The 22,747-nt window shown below is 40.8% G+C and overlaps 1 protein-coding gene and 1 long non-coding RNA gene across 11 annotated transcripts in view; one reads left to right on the top strand and one right to left on the bottom strand.

Moving 5' to 3' along the window:
- Nucleotides 1–22,747, bottom strand: part of CASR (calcium sensing receptor) — a 123,827-nt gene that overhangs the window by 59,246 nt on the left and 41,834 nt on the right. For 2 of the 10 annotated variants that reach the window (XM_053303924.1, XM_053303933.1), the window contains exons 1-2: nt 6,528–6,649; nt 1,293–1,753 (exon numbers count right to left, since the gene is read on the bottom strand). In XM_053303924.1, the coding sequence (XP_053159899.1) occupies nt 1,293–1,477 (185 nt within the window). In that variant the 5' untranslated portion in view covers nt 1,478–1,753; nt 6,528–6,649. Of the gene's footprint in view, nt 1–1,292; nt 1,754–5,981; nt 6,080–6,465; nt 6,504–6,527; nt 6,650–6,906; nt 7,136–7,479; nt 7,543–8,463; nt 8,579–22,747 lie in introns of those variants that run through there. The other 8 variants (XM_053303930.1, XM_053303928.1, XM_053303925.1 and 5 more) reach the window with 7 other exon arrangements.
- Nucleotides 11,997–21,227, top strand: LOC128348203 (uncharacterized). Its single transcript, XR_008317992.1, has 2 exons — nt 11,997–12,091; nt 20,771–21,227. It is a non-coding gene; the product is annotated as an uncharacterized LOC128348203 (long non-coding RNA).

The raw sequence follows: 22,747 nt of genomic DNA, 5'->3' as shown, positions 1-22,747 counted from the left end.
TTATTTATTTGTTATTTCTCTGTGTGAACCACCCTGAGCCATTTTTGGAAGGGCGGTATAGAAATCGAATGAATGAATGAATGGTCCCAGGCAATGGTCTCAGTGGGAACTGAACCTAAAGCATAGCATGTTTTACAGTACCAACTTGCGTTCCTCTTCTCACCCCAATAGTCCTTGTTTTCTTCCTTCCTAACCAGCTCCTCTAGGAGTAGGGTAAAGAGCACTTGATAGATTATTCTGAATAATCTGAATAATAAGATTATTCTGAATCTTGGAGCTAATAGTGGCATTTGGAGAGATGTGGGAAGAGTCTTAAGAACATGAAGTTTATAGGGGAGTGGTGCTCAAAAAAACTTGAGTCAGGAAGTCTGAATGTGGCAGGTGTGTAGAAGGAAAGTTCAAGGCTAATGTTTCAGTGTCTTATGCAACCTCTGTTCATAAATATTCAAATCTATTGCTATGATTTTCATAAATGAAAATCTAATTGTCTTGGATCCCTTGGAACCCCTTCAGTGTAGTCTCTTCCTCTAATTTAGTACAGGGACAGTCTTTTCATGGGGATTGGTGAGGTGGTTGCCTCAGGTGGAGGATTATTGGAGCACCAGTAGAGCGGCAAAATGCCCACCCATGCCCAACTGAAAGCAAGAGCTAACTTCTAGATATTAACACCAGATGGCCTCAACCTTGAAGATGGCATCTCAGCAGCTGATAATCCAACACTGCTAAATACTCTATCACAAACATTTCATAAACATCACTGCAGCTACTGTGCCTTTCAAATAACATCAGAGCACCTTAAGAAGATAAAAGCCAAAACGTTTTGCTCACATACGGTTATATTTTTGTTATACTGATTAACAGTAAATTTATACTTATTCTTTTTCATTAAGTGTATCCTTCCAGGATCCAGATAGCAGTTGTATGGAGTGCTGTTTGGAGTTTGAATTCATTCTCTCTCCCCACCCTCTCTATACACACACACACACACACACACACACACCCCTACCTCACAGTCAGATAGGTGGGCAGGCAGACTTACTCTACTGACCTAGATGGATGAACGGTCTAACTTATCTGTTCAACTATGGGCAGAACTGTCAACTGCATTAGGGAAGTATGTCTAAATTTCATTTTATGCTTGAAGAACCAGGCCACTTAAATAACATCTGGATAAGCCCTTTAGAACACTTAGCAACACAGCATTTAATTTACATTAGTCCAAAAGAAATGTCCTGGTTGTGTGTGTGTTTTTAGAGTGGGGGTACACATTACACATCCTCACATGGGTTTACCTTATGCACTCGCCAGATTCTGGCCTAGACTTCATATCCTGGTGTTTTTCAGCTACTCCAAAATGAATGGGAAACAGTCCCCCAAGAATAATGTCTCCTTTCTTCTGTGCCCTTTGATTTGGTCCATAGGCAGAGGTATTCCAAGTAAACGCAAAGAGGAGCAAACAGAAAGTATAAAAAGTCATCGTTCCTCCTTTTTCACAAAGGAATTATGTTGCAAACTTCAAAACAGGTACAGAAGAAGAATACTAGGCTCAATAACCTTCAACAAGCCTTTTCTCTTCTGAACATTGCACACTCTGGATTTGGTAGGCATCTCTGGTACATGGTAAGCCACAGGAAAGTAGCCACAGTGCTGGTTTCTCCTCACTTGACTTCTCCATTGCAATCTGTCTGATGCAAGAGTTCCTTGTTTCTTCAGAACCACTATGGTGTTAGATGGAGCTCATCTTTAAGACATTCTTTTAAAAAAGAGAGATGGAAAACAGTCAAATTGGGTACACAAGAAAATGGTATACTTGTGATTGATTAGCAGCAACAGCACCTCCACCACCAAAATATGTAGCAACAAAGACAAAGATTCCCCCTCTACAGACAATGAGATGACCTACTCTAATATTTTCTTATCTCTATGCTCTCAACATTCTAAAAGGTCCTGGAAGCTCAATATGTATTGGACGTTAACCAGGCTGTATTAAAAAAATATTTTAATTGACAGATATATATTTCTGCATAGTAGGGAGTCCTCCATTGATGCAGAAACTACTATCTTATTTTGAGATGGCCCTTTGTTGTTTCCAATCTAACAGGCATGCAACCCGCTAAATTCACTATTAGTATATGTGATGATGATGATGATGATGATGATGATGAAGAAGATGATGATACAGAGAGATTAGTCTCTCCACATAGAAAGCTAATATGACAGGGAAAAAAGCTTTAGTGCAACCTTCTCTGTGACATCTAGTTTTCTCTGCAGTGTGTGTGTGTGTGTGTGTGTGTGTGTGTGTGTGCGCGTGTGTGTGTGTGTGTGTGTGTGCAAGAGAGAGAGGTATATTTGATCAGGTGAACCCCATTCTGCAGTTATACAGCCCAAACAAAAGTGTACCACCCCAATGAGAACTAGGTTTAGGACTTACTCTCAGATGAGAATAAGACCTCAAATGATCAGGCTAACAAACCCCAAGCCTTTAAAATGTTCCAGAGAAGCTGCAGAAAAACACTAGCAGGGCCAGCCCATAACTCGCAGTCTCCCATGACCCGTCAAAACATTTCTAAGAAATTGATCAACTCTATTAGGATTACCATAATCTGGAACTCAGACAGAAAGAAAATGATAAGAACAAGGCCCCACCATCAATCCATGGCAGATTCTGACCTCCCAGAGTCAAGTCATCATGGGGCACCAATACATTCCCTGCTATTCTAGCCCTGTTTCCAGCTCTCCCTCGGAAATACGAAGAACAAAAGTTAGACTCTCATGCAACAATTAAACCCTTACCAACAAATATTGCTCCTGCCAATCTTAATTTATTTAAGACTTCAATCCTACCACTCTTGCCATTCAAGATAGTTTACAAAAGCAAAACATCGTTTGTAAAACAAAACAAAAGCAAAACAATTACAAGTCAATATTTTAAATAGGGATGTGCACAAATCGATTTTTTTAATTCAATGTGTGCTCAAAACAAATCACCCCTGATTTGTTTTGTATCCAAATCTACCGCCTCCAAATCACCCCAGATTTGATTTATGTTTGCTTTGATTCAATTTGGATTCAGACTGATTCAAACTACTTAACAAGGTCCTAGGGGCACCATATTTGGGTGGTGGGTAGGTCCCTATGGATGTCACCTACCACCCAAATTTCAAGGAAGTGAGACACTTGGTTGATTTTTAATGATTTTTTTTAGGTTTACTGATTTTGAACATTTCCACCATAGGAAACAATGGGGATTTGAAGCTGCCATATCCTAACCCTAACACAGATCCCCAGCTTTCATTACAAAAAACCCTAAGCTCTAGCCCTTGTAGAAGTGGAGTTACGGAGCAAAATGTGTGGTCACTATTTTTCAAGTGTTTGGATTCTTTGGTGTAAAATAACTTTTCCTCATAATGAATCCCTATGAGGATTCATTGCACACCTTCATTTATTCTGTTCATTTTGACTGTCACTGGACAGTGCCCACTGTCAACTGTCATGTGCCAACTACCCGCCCCCGCCTCCCGCAAGGCAGTGGAGTATTCATTTTAATTTTTAGGAATATTGAAAAATTAGATCCTTTGGTGTCTGATAACTTTTCCTCATAATGAATCCCTATGAGGATTCATTGTACGCCTTTGTTTCTTCTGTTCATTTTGACTATCATTGGACAGTGCCAACTGTCAACTGCCATGTGTCAACTACACCCCCGCCACCACCACCATATACACACACACTGGGGTAGTCAGTTTATTTTTTAGGTATTTTTGAAGTGTTTAGATTCTTTGGTATCTTCATTACACACCTTCATTTCTTCTGTTCATTTTGACCCCACTGCTTTGCAGGTGGGAGTGGGGACTTAGTGGCATCCCATGTTCCAGCTACCCCACAACCCACAAGCCATGGGTTACTCAGTTTATATTTTAGGAATTTTTGAGGTTTTTAGACTCTGGTGTGTAATGAATCCTCATAGAGATTCATTATGAGGGAAGGTTATTAGACACCAAAGCGCCTAAACACTTGGGGGGGGGAAATCCTAGAACATAAACTGAGTAGTACCCCAGTGCCTTGCGGGTGGGAGTGGGGTGTAGTTGGCACATAGCAATAGCAATAGCAATAGCAATAGTACTTACATTTATATACCGCTCTATAGCCGGAGCTCTCTAAGTGGTTTACAATGATTTAGCATATTGCCCCCAACATTCTGGGTACTCATTTTACCGACCTCGGAAGGATGGAAGGCTGAGTCAACCTTGAGCCCCTGGTCAGGATCGAACTTTTAACCTTCTGGTTACAGGGCGGCAGTTTTACCACTGCGCCACCAGGGGCCCATTGGCACTGGCAGTTGACAATTGGCACTGTCGAAAAGACAGTCAAAATGAATAGAAGAAATGAAGGTGTGTAATGAACTCTCATAGGGATTCATTGAGGAAAAGTTATTATACACCAAAGAATCCAAACACTTGAAAAATAGTGACCACACATTTTGCTCCATAACTCTATTTATACAAGGCCTAGAGCTTAACTTTTTTGTTTGTTTGTTTTGTTTTTGTTTAAAGAAAACTGGGAATCTGGGGAAATTAATAGGAGGGAATCGAATCTCGAATCAATTTGAATAGAATCAGGCATGCTTTGATTTGTACCTGAATCTAGGCAATGGACCTAAGCGGTGATTTGTTTTGTCTCCAAATCACCCGAATCTGCTAGACCTAGATTCAGGTACAAATAGATTTGTACCCGAATCAATTTGCACATCCCTACTTTTTAATAAGCAGCTGTGATGAAACACAGATCTCCATCTTAGCTCAAGATTGCCTGAACCAGCAGAGAAAACGATAGCAGCAACAGCAGATTAAAACTACAGTCAGGTTGCTTATTCCAGAGCAGTCTCTTCATGAGGTGCAGAAAGAAGATGCCCAAGTCCCCTTCGGCATCTTCTTTCTCCTACTTCCTGTCATGCCGGGAGCCAGTGCTAACTGCACTTTGTTTCTGGAGCCAGACAGTCCTGTGAACTAAGAGTGATGACATAATGGTGGGGCAGTTCAGAAAGACCTGGAATCACATGGTTGCCATGCACAAGACGACAGCATGGGTCTGAAAGCAGCAACTGAAATGGTCCTAACTGCAGCTTGTGTTTGGTCCTAGGCTAATCACTTTTCAGTCCCAAAGGAAACCATGGACTACACCTGGAATACTCACTAATGGACAAGTAATGGGGGCAACAAGTAATGAGTGCTCCTTACAATAATTTCTGGAGGTTTTAAAACAAGCAAAAAGAGAGCGAGAAAACCTAAACTCTTCTTGCACATTCTCTCTGTGAAGGTGATCTTTCTGCACAGCCTGGAATGCACATAGGGTCACCCTTCAGTGAGCATCCGCGAGCAACCCTCCCTGCCAAGTCCACGGCAACACATGTTCCATCTCCGGGACGACGGTGTGACTTTTGGAGGCTCTATGCCTCATTTAGTCCTGGTAATGGCCTAATTGGGTTGGAAAAATGCAGGGGCAGGAGTGTGATTAAAAACCAGCTCTGTGGTGCCTATTTAAGCCATTGGAAAGAAAGGGAAGAAAGAAGAACTTCAAAAAGAAAATTCTGCTTAGAACATCTATTTAATAGCATACCTTTGCTTTTAATAAAGACTGGTGCTACTTGTAATGCTGTGGGTATTATCACTTAAAGTATAAAGAGGGTCAGTGCAACACACACACACACACACACACACACCCCTTACAAAATTTCATGCATGATCCACTTCCTGAAGCTTTTTTTTAAAATAATAATAATAATCTACCCCCATTCCCAGCCCAAAGGCCCTGCCTTCAGCTCTCTGAATGGATTGTAGTTACTGCAGACTTAATAGATGATTTTGCCTGGTAAGAAGCAACACAGGAGAATTCTAGTGACAAGTGCTGCCTTTTATTCATAACACATCCATTTTGTCAGCTATGGTGTGCTCCACTAGGCAATTTTCAAACCCTATACAAACCTCTTAGAACTTATGATGCTAGGAGCAGTGCTTCCAGTTCAGGTTCTGCTCTCCCCATGTTTAATTTTCTCCTCATATCCTCTCACTTTTCCTTTGCTCTAGAATGCAAAATTTCAGACATAATGCTCAAAGACTCTTAAGATGACTGCTAAAAACAGGACCTGAAAACTAGTTGCTCTGCTGCACAAATTCCTACAGCTGGAACAACAAGCAACTCATACTCATAACAACTCATGCAATAACAGCAACTACCTCACCAAGAAATGACTGTGAGCATTTTTGCAGTCCTTCGTCAGTGCTGAACTCTAATTCAAAGTGAGGTTTAATTATGTGGGAATAGCAAGGCCTTTAGTAAATAGAGTTGTAAAGGAGATGTAGCAGCGGGGGAGGGGGGAGTACTGCATGATTATCTTCCATGCCTGGTTTGAATTGCAAATTTAAACCAACAATAAATATCTAGTAACTGACACCACTGAAAGCTTACATTAGTTGAAAAATCACTATATTTCAGGTTCCGCCCCCATTTCAAACACACAAGATCAGTACCTGCTGGCCACGTCTCCTGCATGTTGGACATTTTTGAGCAACATTACAAGGTTGTGGTAAACCTCCTAGTCACTGTTCCCTCTAAGGCAGGCCTGCTCAACTTAGGCCCCCCAGCTGTTTTTGAACTACAACTCCCATAATCCCCAGCCACAGTGGCCAATAGCCTGGGATTATGGGAATTGCAGGCCAACATCTGCAGGAGGGCCGAAGTTGAGCAGCCCTACTCTAAGGCAAGTGCACGCTCACACATTTTCTGATGTCTGCTCAGCTAGTTTCTAGGAGCCTCCTCTTCCCTCCCTCATGCTATGGCTAACTAATAATTGTTTTCATTAATATTTTTAATACTTTTAATGCGATCATTAGTGTGCTGCAAATTTACCTCAACCCCTGCATACCAAGTCATGGTTGGTTCCGGCCTACCAGGGTATTTGAGTTGTGCACCCCTGTTCTAAATGATGACCCTGAACATAAGGGGGTAATTTCCTGCTCGGATGCATGGGATTTGTACTTTTAACCACCTCTCCCCTTTCTCAGGCATAAATTTTTGTGGGTAGTGCTGACAGTGTGCTAAAATCATGTGGGCATTTTAAAAAAACTGTTTTTCCTCTCAAAACAAAACAAAACCCTTCTGTAAGAGACTGCAAAAATCTATATTTTATTCTTAGCATAACTAACGCCATTTTGCTTCTATAAGACATTGCTAAAAGCTATTAGAAGGAATAAAATGCAAGCAGGGAAATTTTTAGGTGTCGCAAGTAAAAGCCACAAACAATTGGCTAGACAGGACAGGATGCTGACACTTGAAAAATACTTGAGCTTGGAAACCGCAAGAAGCGGGACGGGAAATCACCTCTTGAAATTGTGTGACAACATGTCTGGAAAACAACTTGTTTGAATATAGCCAATGGCATTGTTTTGCAGAAGGGAACTGGGTGGGCTAATGCTTGTTTACCTGAAAACTATAAAAGTGATTGTAATTGCTTGTAGGGGTGTGTCACTTCTTGAGGTGTGCACCCAGCAGCTTTGCTCGGCCGAATAAAGATACTGAAATATATATCTCCTTTCTGGCTTCTTATTAAATTTGGCTGATTAACCATAAGAGTCCAGAGTCAGCAAACCCTACCATGCTAGCTGGTGGGCCTTTTGGCCTTCCCGGAAAATGTGACCTCAACATTTCCCCCCCAATATTCACAGGAACACTTTAAAAAAAGGCTTTTTGAGGTGAGCCAAGGAGAGTTTGCCTATCATTAAGTGTGAGTAGTTTGCACAGATCCTGGAAAATAGAAGCCAATATAACATTAACATGGCCAGTGATACTGATTGATTAATTGATTTAATATATTTGTGGCCTGCCATTTAGGACAATGTCCTTAGTATGGCTAAAAGTGTTAAAAATAATAATAATAATAATAATATATAAACACATAAAATAAAGCATAATGACAAGAAAAACCAATAAAACTATAGCAGGCAGAGCGAAAAAATTAATAAAACCAACTAATTAAAAGCCACATAAAAAGGATGTTTTAAGATCATGCTTATAACAGGAAGGGTTGGGCCTTGGCTAAGCTCACAAGGGAGGGAATTCCAAAATGGCAGTGCCCCCACTAAAAATGCCTTATCCCTGGTACTTGCCAACCAAGTTTGCATGAAAGAAGGACCAGAAGGCTGGGTCTAAAATGCTGATAACTGAGATTGGGTAAAGTGGATGCTGATCCAATGGGCTTTGCTCCAGGAGAAAACTGCTGAGAAGGCTCAGCCTCCAACACAGCCTGCTCTTTAACATGCCACACTATGGGCATATTACCAATGCATTGTTTGGCAAAATGGTATCCAAGCTAAGCCAGATATTCCATCTCTAGAATCAGGTTAGGCTGGGAAATTAATTCCACACACCCCAATTTGCACTTTATATAAATAAAAAGCATAAAATTACCTTTATTTTGAGATACGAATGGCTACTGTATGACTATTAATAATGGAGATATAGCTAATTCCCTAAGCCAAAGGCTGTCAGCCATTTTTATTTCCTCCAGCCACCGCTCCTCTGCAGCACCTGTGGGCCTGGAAACACGCGGATTCCAGCTCTTATCAGGCCTGCTCAATTTAGGCCCCCCAGCTGCTTTTGAACTACAACTCCCATAATCCCCAGCTACAGTGGCCAATAGCCAGGGATTATGGGAATTGTAGGCCAACATCTGCAGGAGGGCCGAGGTTGAGCAGCCCTGCTCTAAGGCATGTGCACGCTCACACATTTTCTGATGTCTGCTCAGCTAGTTTTAGATCTCACTCAGGTTGAATTAGGAAGGCCCCACTTTGAATGCATGTGCGTGCACACAGTGCTTTGATACTGCCGCCCAGAACAAAACTCATTCCACACAGAGATGGAAAAAAAAATTAGAGAGACCACTGCTCCAAGTCTGCAATATTGAGATATTAAAATGGAAAGGTTTCAGGGTTATTGTAAAGTCACATTCTCCCGTCATTGGCCTGTGCAATATGGGCATAACACTAATGGACTATATTACAGTTTTGTCATCAACCACTAACACTTAGCCTAATCTTCCTCCTATTTGCAGTATGAGAATAGTACTGAACATTTTGTTTCTCTTCTCTTGCCACCGCATTTATTTATTTATTTATTTTTACATTTTTATACTGCCTTTCGTTAAAGAAAACCCCAAGGCGGTTTACAAAAATTAAGAACATACAGTAAAAAACAGTAAAAACATCAAGCTAAAAACAGGCATAAAAACAAGACAACAGATAAAAACACACAAGAACAGCAATAAAAGACAATTATGTAAAAGCCTGGGTAAAAAGCCAAGTCTTTAAAAGCTTTCTAAAAGCTGTGATGGAGTCTGAGGAACGAATGGCCACCGGGAGAGCATTCCAGAGTCTAGGGGCAGCAACAGAGAAGGCCCTGTCCCGAGTGCACGACAGCTGGGCCTCCCTCATTGTTGGCACCCGGAGCAGGGCCCCCCCAGATGTCCTAGTCAAGCGGGCAGCAACCCTTGGGAGCAGGCGGTCCCTCAAATACCCCGGGCCCAAACCATTTAGGGCTTTAAAGGTCAAAACCAGCACCTTGAATTGGACCCGGAAACGAACCGGCAGCCAGTGCAGCTCTTTCAAAATGGGGGTGATATGTTCCCAACGGGCAGCTCCGGATAGAACCCTCGCTGCCGCGTTTTGCACTAGCTGTAGTTTCTGGATATTCTTCAAGGGCAGCCCCACGTAGAGCGCGTTACAGTAATCCAGCCGCGACGTGACTAAGGCGTGGGTAATATTTATATTTAAAATGAATAAAATGTTACCTAACCTGTAGCAAAAGAGCTGGTGTGACATTAAGTGCAGGAAGTATTCCAGAATCACAAATCATCATTATTCCAAACTCACAATAGCACTCTAAGCTAGTTTTATCAATATCATTAATAAATTGTGATTATAATGGTTTTGGCTGCTATATGGGCAGGAGACTGAGCAGAAATAATGCCCAAAATTATTAAATCAACATCAGTGAGGCTTCATGGATGATTGTGGGGGGAGTACATATTATTGGAAAGATAATGAATATAACATGAACTGCATGAAGACTACAGCTATAATTAAATTTTTCATGCTGAAAAAGCATTTAATCAAATAGAATGGGAATATCTGTTTCAGATCCTATTTTTGGCTTTAGAGCTAAACATGGATAAAACGGGTGGTTGAATCCAGGTATATGTGAATGGAAGGTAACTGGGCCACATTCCTGGCAGTTGTGCCTCCACCTGCAACCACCATCCATGACTTATTCCATGGCCTCTGACAGAGGATTCCATGACCTTCAGGTGAGGCTTTTAGGGGGTGGCAAAGCAGAGCAATGGAAAGAAAGAGAAATTATCTTTCCCTCATGTGCAAGTGGACTTACATTCATGGAACTCTGCATACAATCCAATATATGCATATAGGAACATAGGATACTGCCATATACTGAGGCAGACCATTGGTCTATCTAACTCAGTATTATCTTCACAGACTGGCAGCGGCTTCTCCAAGGTTGCAGGCAGGAATCTCTCTCAGCCCTATCTTGGGGATGCTGCCAGGGAGGGAACTTGGAACCTAGATGCTCTTCCCAGAGTGGCTCCATCTCCTAAGGGGAATATCTTACAGTGCTCTCACTTCTAGTCTCCCATTCAAATGCAACCAGGGTGGACCCTGCTTAGCTAAGGGCACAAGTCATGCTTGCTACCATGAGACCATATCTCAGAGCTAAGGTGATGAAATGGTAATTTAATATCTAAAACTGAACTGATGATGTGCAGAAGTAGATAAAGTTGTTCAATATCACATGTCCTATGTAACTTAAATTTAGAACCACTTGTTATGCTTAGAAATAACTGTTGGATTAAGTTCTTGGAAATTATTATTTATTCATTCATTCCTGAGTTTCCATAACCAGTTACACCCAATGTAGGTCACAAAATATAAAACCAAAAATCAAGGGAATAAGAATGGCCAGCATCCTCATTAACCATGTGGCCGTGCAAGGGGAAGAAGCATGCCACATGGCAGAGAGTGGAGCTCTGCAGCAGCTATTGCACAAGGGAGGGGGCAAATTTCATCCAACTCTCCTCCCAGAAATGCCCTCTGCCACCCAAAAATTTGTTCCTGGTGGTCACGCAACCCTCAGGGAGATATTTTTGGGTGGCACAGAGCATATCTGGGTGAAGGCGACATTGGCAAAAGTCACCCCGCCCAGCATAATTACTGCTGTGGAGCTCTAGAAGCTCTCCACAGTGAGGGACACATCTTCCCCTTGCACAGCTGCACCCATATTATATTTCTTCCATTAATTCTCAGCCAGAGGCTTCATTAAAAGAGCTAATACCAGATATTGAAGAATTTGGGAAAATACCAAGCTATAAAGTAAATAATAATAAATAAGAAGCACTAGTTTTCTTCTAAACAGAAGGATATATAACTCATTGTAATATTATCAATAACCTGGTTCATTACATGGGTATCTATATCTATATCTATATCAGCAGATAATGGGTTTCTTTAAAAGAATAATAATGAGTCGAGGAAGATTACTTCTAAAGACCAGACAAGAATAATAAGGATCTATGAAGTGTTAAAGGTTAATTTACTTCTAATCCTAAAATATATTTAACATATTTTAATCATGTTGTAAGCAAACCAGTTTTTATTTCACATTAATACATCTGCTAAGGTAGTATATCTATTATATATTTTGAAGAAGTTGTTTGGTTTGTGCAAAATAAAGTCATACTTCCCAATGACTTACAGATACCAAGTTTTGCATAAACAAACCTGCCACTGAAATTAGCTGAATGCACTACTTTTTACACTGGAATATGCTCACTGAAAGGTTTTTTTTTTTTTTTTTTAATGGTATTGTAAGGAAGAAATTCTGAATATAATCATAAGATTGTATCTGTTATTGTTCTCAACAGATTAACACTTATCAGATCAATAATTCCAAAACGACTTCATGCCCAAGAGAAACGGAAGACCTTTTTCAATTTCAGATTTACTAGGATTCAAATTTACCATATATGGTAATAGTCAATAAAATGAATATTTGAAGTTGAAATCCTACAAATTTCAAAATGTACTTTTGCTTCCCTTTTGCAATCACATTAATAAAAAATTATATTACATAGGCAGGTGATCCTCAAATAGCGGCTTCGCTCATTAACAGGCTACCTCTCCGTATACCAATTTAGTTATTGTGGGAGATAGTTTCAGTAGGGATGTGCATGAAATAGATTTTGCTCTCTGTTTCAAACTCAAAAGAATGCAAATGGAACATTTCATTGAAAACAGAGGTTGAGCTGGCTGTTTCAACAAAACAACTCAAAACATTTTGAGTGTTTCAGCCATAAGAAACAATGGGGAGCTCCTAGGGAAACCAAAGTGGATTGTGTAGTAGGACATGATGGGTGCTACCTACCACCCAACCCACAAAAGAAATTGGCAAGTGGGCAATTTTTAAAAAACCTTCCCCCAAAACTTCAATAGGATCATATGGGGGTTTGGAATGGGGGGAGTTAAAAATTTGTTTAAAATTGCCTACTTGTTCTCTCCCCATTTTGGAAGTTGGGTGATAGGTAGCACCCATCATGCCCTACCACACAACCCACTTTGGTCTCCCTAGGAGCTGCCCATAGGGAACAATGGGCTGTTTCAAGTTTCCCCATTGTTCACTATGGCCAGAACAAGCTGCACTCATGCACACACACAAGTTATGCATTGCAATTTGCAATGCATTTTGCAACCCTGCTTTGAAAAACACTGCAGAAGCCCACAGTGAAAGGGAATCTGGCCCTCCCAACACACATTTTAAACACAATCCAAAAATGGCCCAAAAAGAATCACTGACCCAGAATCCACTGCAAGCCACAGTGTCTGAGCTGCAGTAACAGCATTGGCACAAGTTGCTCTCTCTCACACAATTATGACTCCTTATGTTACCTCCTAGCATTGCAGCACAGCAGCACTTTTACTTAGCAGCAAGCATAGCCATAAACTGAACAAGAGCAACTTCAGCCACATTTTTTTTACTGAGTACACCTTGCAATGCAGATTCCAGAGCAGATCAGAGCAGTGAGTGAAGCACAAGTTAGTCTCAAGGCCAGACATGGAGTTCATCACAGCAATCACTAAAAAATATTACACAAGTACACACACACATACAGCTGCTATTGTCCATTTCTCACCACAACACTATCTCACAAACAAATCACAACTCAAGGAAGGAAGGCACCCAAGTTCTGCCTTTGTCAATCTGAGATCCAGCAAAACCATGTAGTTATAGCAGCAATAGCACAGTAGGGATGTGTGAACCAGCTTGAGGTTGAGCCGGTTCACCATCAGACTGGTCTGGCTTGAGGGCTTACCCTGGAGCCGGACCAGGCCTGCTTCAGCTTGAACTGAACTTCCCGGGCCGGCTCAGGGGTTCTAACATGAAAGTATTTTTTTTAAATACTCACGTCCAAGTCCAGCAGCCTCAGGGGGTGCAGCCGTGGGTGGGTCTCTGCCTCTCCTTCTCCTCCCCCCAGTCCTCTAAGGCGCATTCTGGCCAGTTTTTGCTGGGCTGCCCTGGGTTGGGCTGCTTATGAGAATAGCTGAATGTATCATATAAGAGAATGTATAGCACAAAAATACTGTTTGTATTTATAAGAAAAAGATAAGTATGTGGGGCCCAATCTTTCTTTGCAAAATGTGGGAAAGCTGCAGTTCATAAGATGATATAAATCTTTGTTTTCTAACAAAAACAGGCTTTTGTTTGGCAATCTTAGTAATATTCATGGCGGTCCTTTCACCTCATCTCACCTCACCTCATCTACAAGGTGACAAGATTGCCCCCTCCACTGCATCTGGTGCAGCTCTTTCGAACAATACAAATATCATCGATTTGCACAATTTATGCAATTTGCACAGTTCAGATTTTCTTGTCACAGAATTTTTTTTCCTTAAACACAGAGTATGCACAACCCTAATTATAGCTTGGCAGGGACTAATACTTTCATTAAAAAATAAATAAATCTGCAGGTTCAGGTAGAGCCGGATTATGACATCAAATTTAAAAGGCCTCATAGCGTTTGAAAAATGTGTTTATTCTAACAAAAAGGACAATGGAAATCTCATTTTAAAAGCTTTATTTTTAATTTGCAAAAAATGCAATGATGAACTGATAATCTAACCAAAACATCTTACAATAAGCCTATTTGCATTAGAAATACCTTTAAATGAAAATGCATTATGTAAAACTTGAAATTTAGTAATTTTTTTAATCCAGAGGCCCCTCGTAATGTGAGGTCCTAAATGGTAGCTAGATCTGGCACAGGGTTCAGGTAACCAAGGAATCTCTAATGTAATGTATGAATGGCATGATTGCACTCCTGAGAATTGCAGCTGCAGCTGAAGATCTGTTAAAATTACTTGTTGCGACTATAATCATAAGAACCTAAGAACAACCCTGCTGGATCAGGCTCAAGACCCATCTAGTCCAGCATCCTGTTTCACACAGTGGCCCATCAGATGCCTCTGGGGAGCCCACAGGCAGGGGGTGAGGGCATGCCCTCTCTCTTGCTGTTGCTCCCCTGCAACTGGTATTTAGAGGCAGCTTGCTTCTAAATACCAAATATATCCACATATATTCATCTTGATAGGGAGCAGTTCTTGAAGACAGCTCAGGAAACTGTGAACCTTTCACTGAGATTATTATATTATAGTATAGGTGCCCTATAGTTTTGATGTTACATTTTAACTAACCTTCAGGAATGGGTCTGCTTCCCAAGCATGAACCTGTGCCTTTCAAACATAATATGGGAAGCAGTCCACAGTTTCATAAACACTAGAAGACTTACTGAAGGCCTTTCTGTACTACTGGCATTGTTTCTTACTTTCTCAGATGTACAATATTTTGTACATTAAAAAAAACAAAACAAGGTTCTTTACTCCTGAAGTTATTTGAGAGAGACTGTTCTGGAATATTATACCTCTAGTAGTTAAGGGAGTTATTCTTATTTCCGGCCTAAATTTGCAATTCCTGACTGCCTTCTCCCTGGAAAAATAAATCGGCTCTTGCTTGCTTTTTTTGACATACAGTAGCTGTGCCAAGCTCCTGATTAACAAGGGAGATAAGGAGGATATCTCCAAATGAGGCACTGCAAACATCTTCTCCCACCAGGCATCATAGGACTGGTGGATGTCAAGCCATCAGCATGGCTGGAAGTAGAAGCAAATTGCACCAGTAGATTCACCAGTGTCTTCACAAAGGTATCTCTCTGTCTACTAGAAATACCTTGCCAGAAACATACCAAGAAATATACTTAGGGTTTTTGCAGCTGCATTACATTGGCAGCTTGTAATCAACTTGTGATCTCCAGGTATCAAGACTTCTTTCATGTTCCTCAGTCTTTCTCAGTTGATGAGTACTCCAGCCTATAAGAACATTTTTACTGTAAGGAAACTTAAAATGTGTACTGTTATACTTCACTGCATTTCTGTTACTGCACTTTAGGAGGTCCTCCAATTCTGGTCCTGTTTTGTATTAAGCAGTACTGTACTGTACTGTACCGTATGTTTCTCAGACTATGGGAAACACCTATATCAGGCAGTGGTGATATAGGAAGATGCTGAAAGGCACCATCTCATACTGAGCAGGAGGTGGCCATGGTAAACCCCTCCTGCATTCTACCAAAGAAAACCACATGGCTCTGTGTTCGCCAGGAATCGACACCAACTCAACAGCACAACTTTACCTTTTACCTAAGCTTAGTGCCATCTGTAGATTTCATTAACACAACTAAACTTTCCTCCCACAGGTCACTAAATAATATAAACCCCAAGAATGACCCCTGAAGGATTCTACTGATTAAAGACAAAGCAATTCGTGGAATCCTTCAGGGGTCATTGAAGACAAAGTTTACGCTTTAGCAAAATGCCTTTATCTTTCCATTTGCCAATGCTGTACCCATTTCACAATATTCTCACTTATGTCTGTCTTTCTTTTGTGGTACTGTATCGAATGCTTTCCTAAAATCCAAGTAGAATGAATCTACTGCATTTCCTTTGTTTAAAAAACCCACTACGTTCTTGAAAAAAGGTACCAAATTTAGTCAATCAATCAATCATCTTTATTACAGTCATAGACCAGCATAAAATACAGGGGATGATTACATGGTGCAAAGTATAATGCCTAATGACATGCCTTTTAATGTAAGAAAACATTGAAAAGCATTTAAGTGCATATAAAGGCATAAAATAACATAAAAGGAATAAAAAGGCATACAAGACATAAAGGTATAAAAGGCACAAAAAGGCTCAATTGCATAAAAGCCTAAGTGATGAAAACAGCAAGACTATATATAAAAAGCACAAAGCTATAGTGTGTAAAAGTGGGAGGAGCACAAGTCTTTTAGATGGTGCGCTGTAGAAGATTAAAGCCTTTGTCTCAGAGCAGCTCATGTGAGGCCGGGGATGCTGAATCATTCCTGGCAAGCTGCGTGGCTAGGCTTCTCCCCAAACTATTCTATATTTCTGGTAGAATTAAAATGCTGCCGCCACCACCCCTCTTTTTGACAGAGCTTGAACCTCCCTGATCAGAGCCCATATTAAGTAGAATAAAGGGGGAAAGGCTTCTATTTCTGTCTCCACTTTGACCAGGCCTGTCTCCAAGCACAGAGTGGCGTTAGAGACACATCTTGGAACTTGGAGGGCTGCCCACAGGAATTTGGATTACACATGTTCCAGTGGGGTGAAGCTGTGGAAGGGACCCAGTTGAGCACCACAGAAAAGCTGGGCTAGTGGTTTGGCAACAAACAGATTGGGGGGCGCAGGTACATAATGCCCTCCTCTCGAACGCAGGAATTTGATGATGGTGGAGGAGCTCCTTAGGGCATTTTGAACCACATGTTTCCCATGGGCTTTCCCAGAGCAAAAAACTACCTCCAAATATTTAAAGCATGGGGCCTACTCAATCATATGCCCCTCTAGGAGTGAATTTTGGGCCTTTTGGTGAAGACCATGATTTTAGTTTTATAGTAGTTAATTTCCAAGAGGTCTTCCTTACAGTACTGTGTTAGGGCCGTTAGTGCTCTTCTAAGGCCAATGGGGGTCCTTGAGAGGATTACTGTATTATCTGCGTATAGCAGAGTAGCAATGTATCTCCCAGCAAGTTTAGGGGGTGAAAAATCCAGGTTGTTGAGCTGGCCCACCACTGTGTTAATGTAGAAATTGAATAGGAGTTGGGCCAGTATACATCCTTGCTTGATGCTCTTCTGGGTTGAGACTGGTCTTGAGAGGTAGCCTTGGGGGTTGCATTTTACCTTAAGTGACGTGTCTACATGCAGGGTGTGAATTAAATATAGCAGATGCTGGTCAATGGAGGAGGCTTCAAACTTCTCCCACAGTTTGACAGATAGAATCAAATGCTGGCAGCATAAAGGGAGGTTGCATTGCAGGAGGAATATTTCCTGAAAGAGTGCTGAAGAACTAAGCACTGGTCAATGGTAGAACAGCCTTCCCTGAAGCCAGCTTGTTCCTCTGCAAGGAGATTTTCCTGTTCTAACCAGTCCTTAGGTTTCCTTTGTAGGTTTCTCATGTATAGCTTACTGACTATGTTGAGCAAACTGAATCCTTGGGGATTTGGCCATGCAAATTGATATGGATGAAGAGTGAGGGGCCCACCACTCAAGATGATTTTTAATTGCATCCTGCGGAATAAGGTGGGGCCTTATTATCCAGTGGAATAAGGTCCCCTGGGGCCTTCCCTGGTTTCAACTGGGTGGCTGAATTTAGTCTAAAATGATGTATTTTGGACCATGTAAATTACATAAAAGCTCAGAAATATTATTATGAGTAGACAATTGATCTCTGTGAGAAACTACATGGCCTTACATCCTGCAAACCATAACTTTCCATATCATTAACTATTATATTCATTAATCATGATTTTAGAGCCCTTTTATCTTTATCAGTGGGTTGGGCCCCTCTGATAAAGGGGGTTGAAAGGGGAGCCTTATAGACAAACATCCACTTTCTCCTTTTCCCTTTTTAGCCTGCTATCCAGTAGGCTTACGAGATCACTTTGCATTCTGTGTGGGTGTCCGTGTGTCCATTCGTGTGTGTCTGTCCCCCACCCCATCAACTTTGTAACACCAGGACCAATATGAACCAAATTGAGTACAGTTGTAGGGACACCTCAATGGCATACGTTTATGATGATGTCATCCACCCAGTCCAAGATGGCGGACACATAAACTTTTGAGGCACAAGTGGGCTAACTTGTGAACCGCTTAACCAATTTGAACCAAATTTGCTGCAACTGTAGGGACACATAGGGATGCCCGAATGGTGTGGTGTATGATTATGTCATCCACTCCAATTCAAGATGGCAGCCATGTGAACATCTGAGGTGCAAGCTGGCTAATTTATGGACTGTCTAACCAATTTAAACCAAATTAGGTACAGTTTCAGTGAATGACACAGAGAGACACCTCAATGGTGTAGTTTGTAATGAAGTCATCCACCCTGATCCAAGATGAGTGAACATTTGAGGTGCAAGAGATCTAACTTGTAGACCTCAATCTGAACCAAATTTAGTCCATTTGTAGAGAAAGTGAAAGGAAAGTAGGATGATTAGTTCTTACTACAACAACTTGTATGTTACTTGAAACTGAACATGGGAAAGAGATAATACTATATACAAAGAGATCTCGATTTTCCTGACTAATTGAAAGATCGGTCCAGATTAGGCAGTTGTCTAGAAAAATGAGGCAAAAAGCACATGGTCACAAGAGTTGCTAAAATAAGTTTTGACAAGAGAAAACACGCAGCTTTTGAGACATCAAGGGTAATGGAAAACAAATAATAGTTGTACACTAGTACCACCCAACACTATTTGGAACACAGAAAGTGATTTTTCTGCATGAGATCACACAGCATATGCCCAAGACAGCAGAATGAAGGAGCAAAATAGGAGCACTCTTCAGAAGAAGGAGCACTCTTCAGAAAATCAAGAAATCTAGACTATGGAGTCTGAAAATTTGAGTTTTCTCTAATAACTTTTCATACTCTGAGAAAACTAAATTCCATCTGGCTTTTGGAAAAAACAATTCTAGAAGTGTTGCAGTATAAATACCAAGGAGTCTCATATTACCATAAAGGTGAACACATTTTGCACTGTGAGCTTTTATGGGCCAAGCATTTATTTTATGAGATACATGAATAAGATACACAGGGGCCTGGAGGAAACTGATGAAAAGAGAACACTGTAAAGTGCTACTTCCGCCAACTACACCAACACCACACATTTCATCCCAGTAAACAATCATCCATTTGGATCTTCTATAAGTTCTAGTGAAGATTATATATCTCCTCACTCTTGCCCATATCTGTTCCCTGTGTTTTCTTGAGAATTTCATTAAAGCAAGTTTTTCCTCTGATGTCAGCACTATACAAGTTGCACCTGTGTTTGTGTCAAAAGACCCAGATGAGCTCAAATGCTAACTTGGTTATACTGTGGGAGATACTGTACTGAAGCAGAACAAACCCAGGTTGATTTCCAGATAACAAGTCTGAGGTTGTACTGTCAGCAAAGAAGGAATCTTGTTTTGACTCAAAAACAGAGTGAAGTGAAGACTAAATGTACTGTAAAGGGATAATTAGGGCCCAGAATGAGTCTTGCTTTTGGGATTGCTTTTCTAACAATGCCCATACTGCACACATGTTATCTAGCCATCCTTGGGTTACTCATTTAAAATGCAACAGAAATTTGCTTTTTAGCCGATAATGACAAAGACTGCATAATCAGATTAATCCTGCATAAAAATCCAGGCACACAATAGCCCAACATCAATACATTCAAAAGCAATTGCCATATCCCATGAGTTTCTCTCTCTCTCTCTCTCTCTCTCTCTCTCTCTCTCTCTCTCTCTCTCTCTCTCTCACACACACACACACACACACACACACACACACACACACACACACACATATATCACACCCCTGATTTGCAAAGCAAGAAGCAAAAGTGCCAGTTCCATTGTTTTAATGAAGCAGACACTATTTGCCACTAAAAATTCAGAATTTTTCTATACTGAAGTATTCCATAGTAGCTGCATAGTTAATAAAGTGATGACATAGGAACACAGGAAGCTGCCATATACAGAGTCAGACCATAGCTCCATCTAGCTCAGTATTGTTCTACATAGACGGGCAGTGGCTTCTCCAAAGTTGCAGGCAGGAGTCTCTCTCAGCCTTATCTTGGAGATGCCAGGGAGGGAACTTGGAACTTTCTGTTCTTCCCAGAGCAGCTCCATCCCACAAGGGGAATATCTTACAATGCTCACACATCAAGTCTCCCATTCATATTCAACCAGGGTGAACCCTGCTTAGCTAAGGGGACAAGTCATGCTTGCTACCACAAGACCAGCTCTCCTCTCCTGACATCACAAGAGTCAAGAAAGTAAAACATTAACAAGTGTGAAGAAAAGGGGATTTTCAGTCAGGTATTTTGTTGTTAATTGTCTCAGCCGTTCTTATCCCAGAAACGTTCCAGAATGTTTTTTGTATACTTTCTCCTGCTTTTTTGAAATCTCCTCCAATATACTGCTTTGTTAGTCCTTAAAATTTCCCTCTAGTTTTGCTGGCTATGTGCCATTTTTCTATCATGTTTGTATACTACACCATTACTGATTGTTCCCATTGCAATCCCATTGCAATCACAGGTGAGGAAAGACCTATCAGCACTCCAGAGCTTTAGGAAACATCAAGAAAGTAACTGTTATTGGATGCAGGTCCTTGGACCCAGTGGCTACTATGCTGAAGAGTCATTCGCTTGGGCAATTAATGGATGAATCCAAATCTGTTGTGTTTTTGCTTGAGCCATTTGCTTTATTTCATTTCTTCTTCCTGCTCATGCAATGAGGCTATGTCATTTTTTAACTGATTCCTTTTGTGGCTTTTGATTGTTTTAATGGGTGTATGGTTTGTTAGTTGATTGCTCTGCTGTCTTGCTTTCATTTCCTTTCATTCATGAACAATTGTGCATATTTCCCAATATTTTAAATTTTTGCTGGCTGCTTTGGTTTCTTTTTGAAGAAAAATTAGGATATAGTTTAAAAAATAAATAAAATGTAACATTATCTGATATATGAATTAAATTTGTGATTGCATTTGACATCATCCAAATTGTCTTCTCCACTTCCCCTTTTCTTCTTATTGATGTTCTTAGCTATATTCTTAGCTGTTAAGGAGGATGCATTTAATGAAAGCAGCTGCTTTCCTAAGCATGAAGTTGAATTCAGCTCCAGAAGTGGATGGGATTTCCCCCCAAGTAAATGTGCTTAGAATTCAGGTGGAAATCTTGTAAAGTATTGCTCACAATGATTCTGTTATATCACTAGCATTGTCATCAGTTTTACATAAGCTAGAAAACATGAGCAGATCAGATTATTCCCTGATCTCAAGCTTCTAGATCAGTTTGCTCACTAGCCCAAACAGCTAGGAGATGCTGTTCCTGGCTACAGACTGCCTATGTCTTGACAGGAATCAGGCCTGACAATAGGCCCATTCACATGTTATGTTCAACACTCATATGAGTGTACAATGTACACAGGTACAGTCATTCATACGTTTTGCTGAACACAGATTATAGAAGTACACTTCCTATCTTTATCATACACTAGAAGGGCCTGTATCCAGGGTTACTTTTAAAATGAATACAGGTACAGTCATTCACACAAACACATGCATGACTGTACAGACATCTGTACACTCATACAGCATTATGTCTGAATCGGGCTAATATCTCCCAAACACAAGACAACTATTTAGCAAGATACTATTGGCTGGGTAGTCATCTTGTGTATTTCTAAAGTATAAGGGGATGTATTATTTGTTTTAGAAAACCAGAGGGAAAAGCAAATTCAAAATTCCTGAAGTGCAAATATTAGCATCTTTTTTGATCCTAAAAGAGGAGCATGGAAAATTACCTTTCCTGCCTCTTTACACAGAATAGTTGAATAGGGTGGTTAACAGAATGCACAGACTGAAACCAAAATTCAAAAATAAATGTTAAAAATAATTTTGTATTGGAACCTTTATCAAAATGATTATGAATTTAATAAAACCTATGGTACTAATATATGTACTTTATATTGGATAGAATACTGGCAATCAATAATAAAGTAGTCACACCTTTAAGAAAAAAACTAGCCCCCGCCCCTCTTAAAACCCTATCAAAGCATATCCTCTGTACTTTATGTATTAGCATTTGACTCTAATTCTAGGCCAAACCATGGGGAAAGTGGAAATGAACATAGGAAGAGATAGACTAGAGCAGGGTTTCTTAACCTTGGGCCCCCAGATGTTGTTGGACTACAACTCCCATCATCCCCAGACATGGCCTTTGTGGCTGAGGATGATGGGAGTTGTAGTCCAACAACATCTGGGGGCCCAAGGTTAAAAAACCCTGGACTAGAGCAAAGATGGATTTCACAAGTGTGCATATCATTCAATGAGACTATTTTCACGACCTCCCAAAAGCAGACTAAGGGAGCCCAGCCTGCATTTGGGAGGTTGTGTGCTGCAATGAGAGCCACGTGGCTCCTGGCAGAAAACCTCCTTAAATGCCCCCACACTTAAACAAGGTTAGCGGAGCAAGTGCTCCACTAACTCTGTTTTTGTGATTGTGAGTCGCCATG

Source organism: Hemicordylus capensis, chromosome 2 (assembly GCF_027244095.1).
Source record: "Hemicordylus capensis ecotype Gifberg chromosome 2, rHemCap1.1.pri, whole genome shotgun sequence".
Classification (NCBI taxonomy): domain Eukaryota; kingdom Metazoa; phylum Chordata; class Lepidosauria; order Squamata; family Cordylidae; genus Hemicordylus; species Hemicordylus capensis.
Note: the sequence above shows the minus strand (reverse complement) of the source record. Positions and strands in the feature narration are given on the sequence as shown.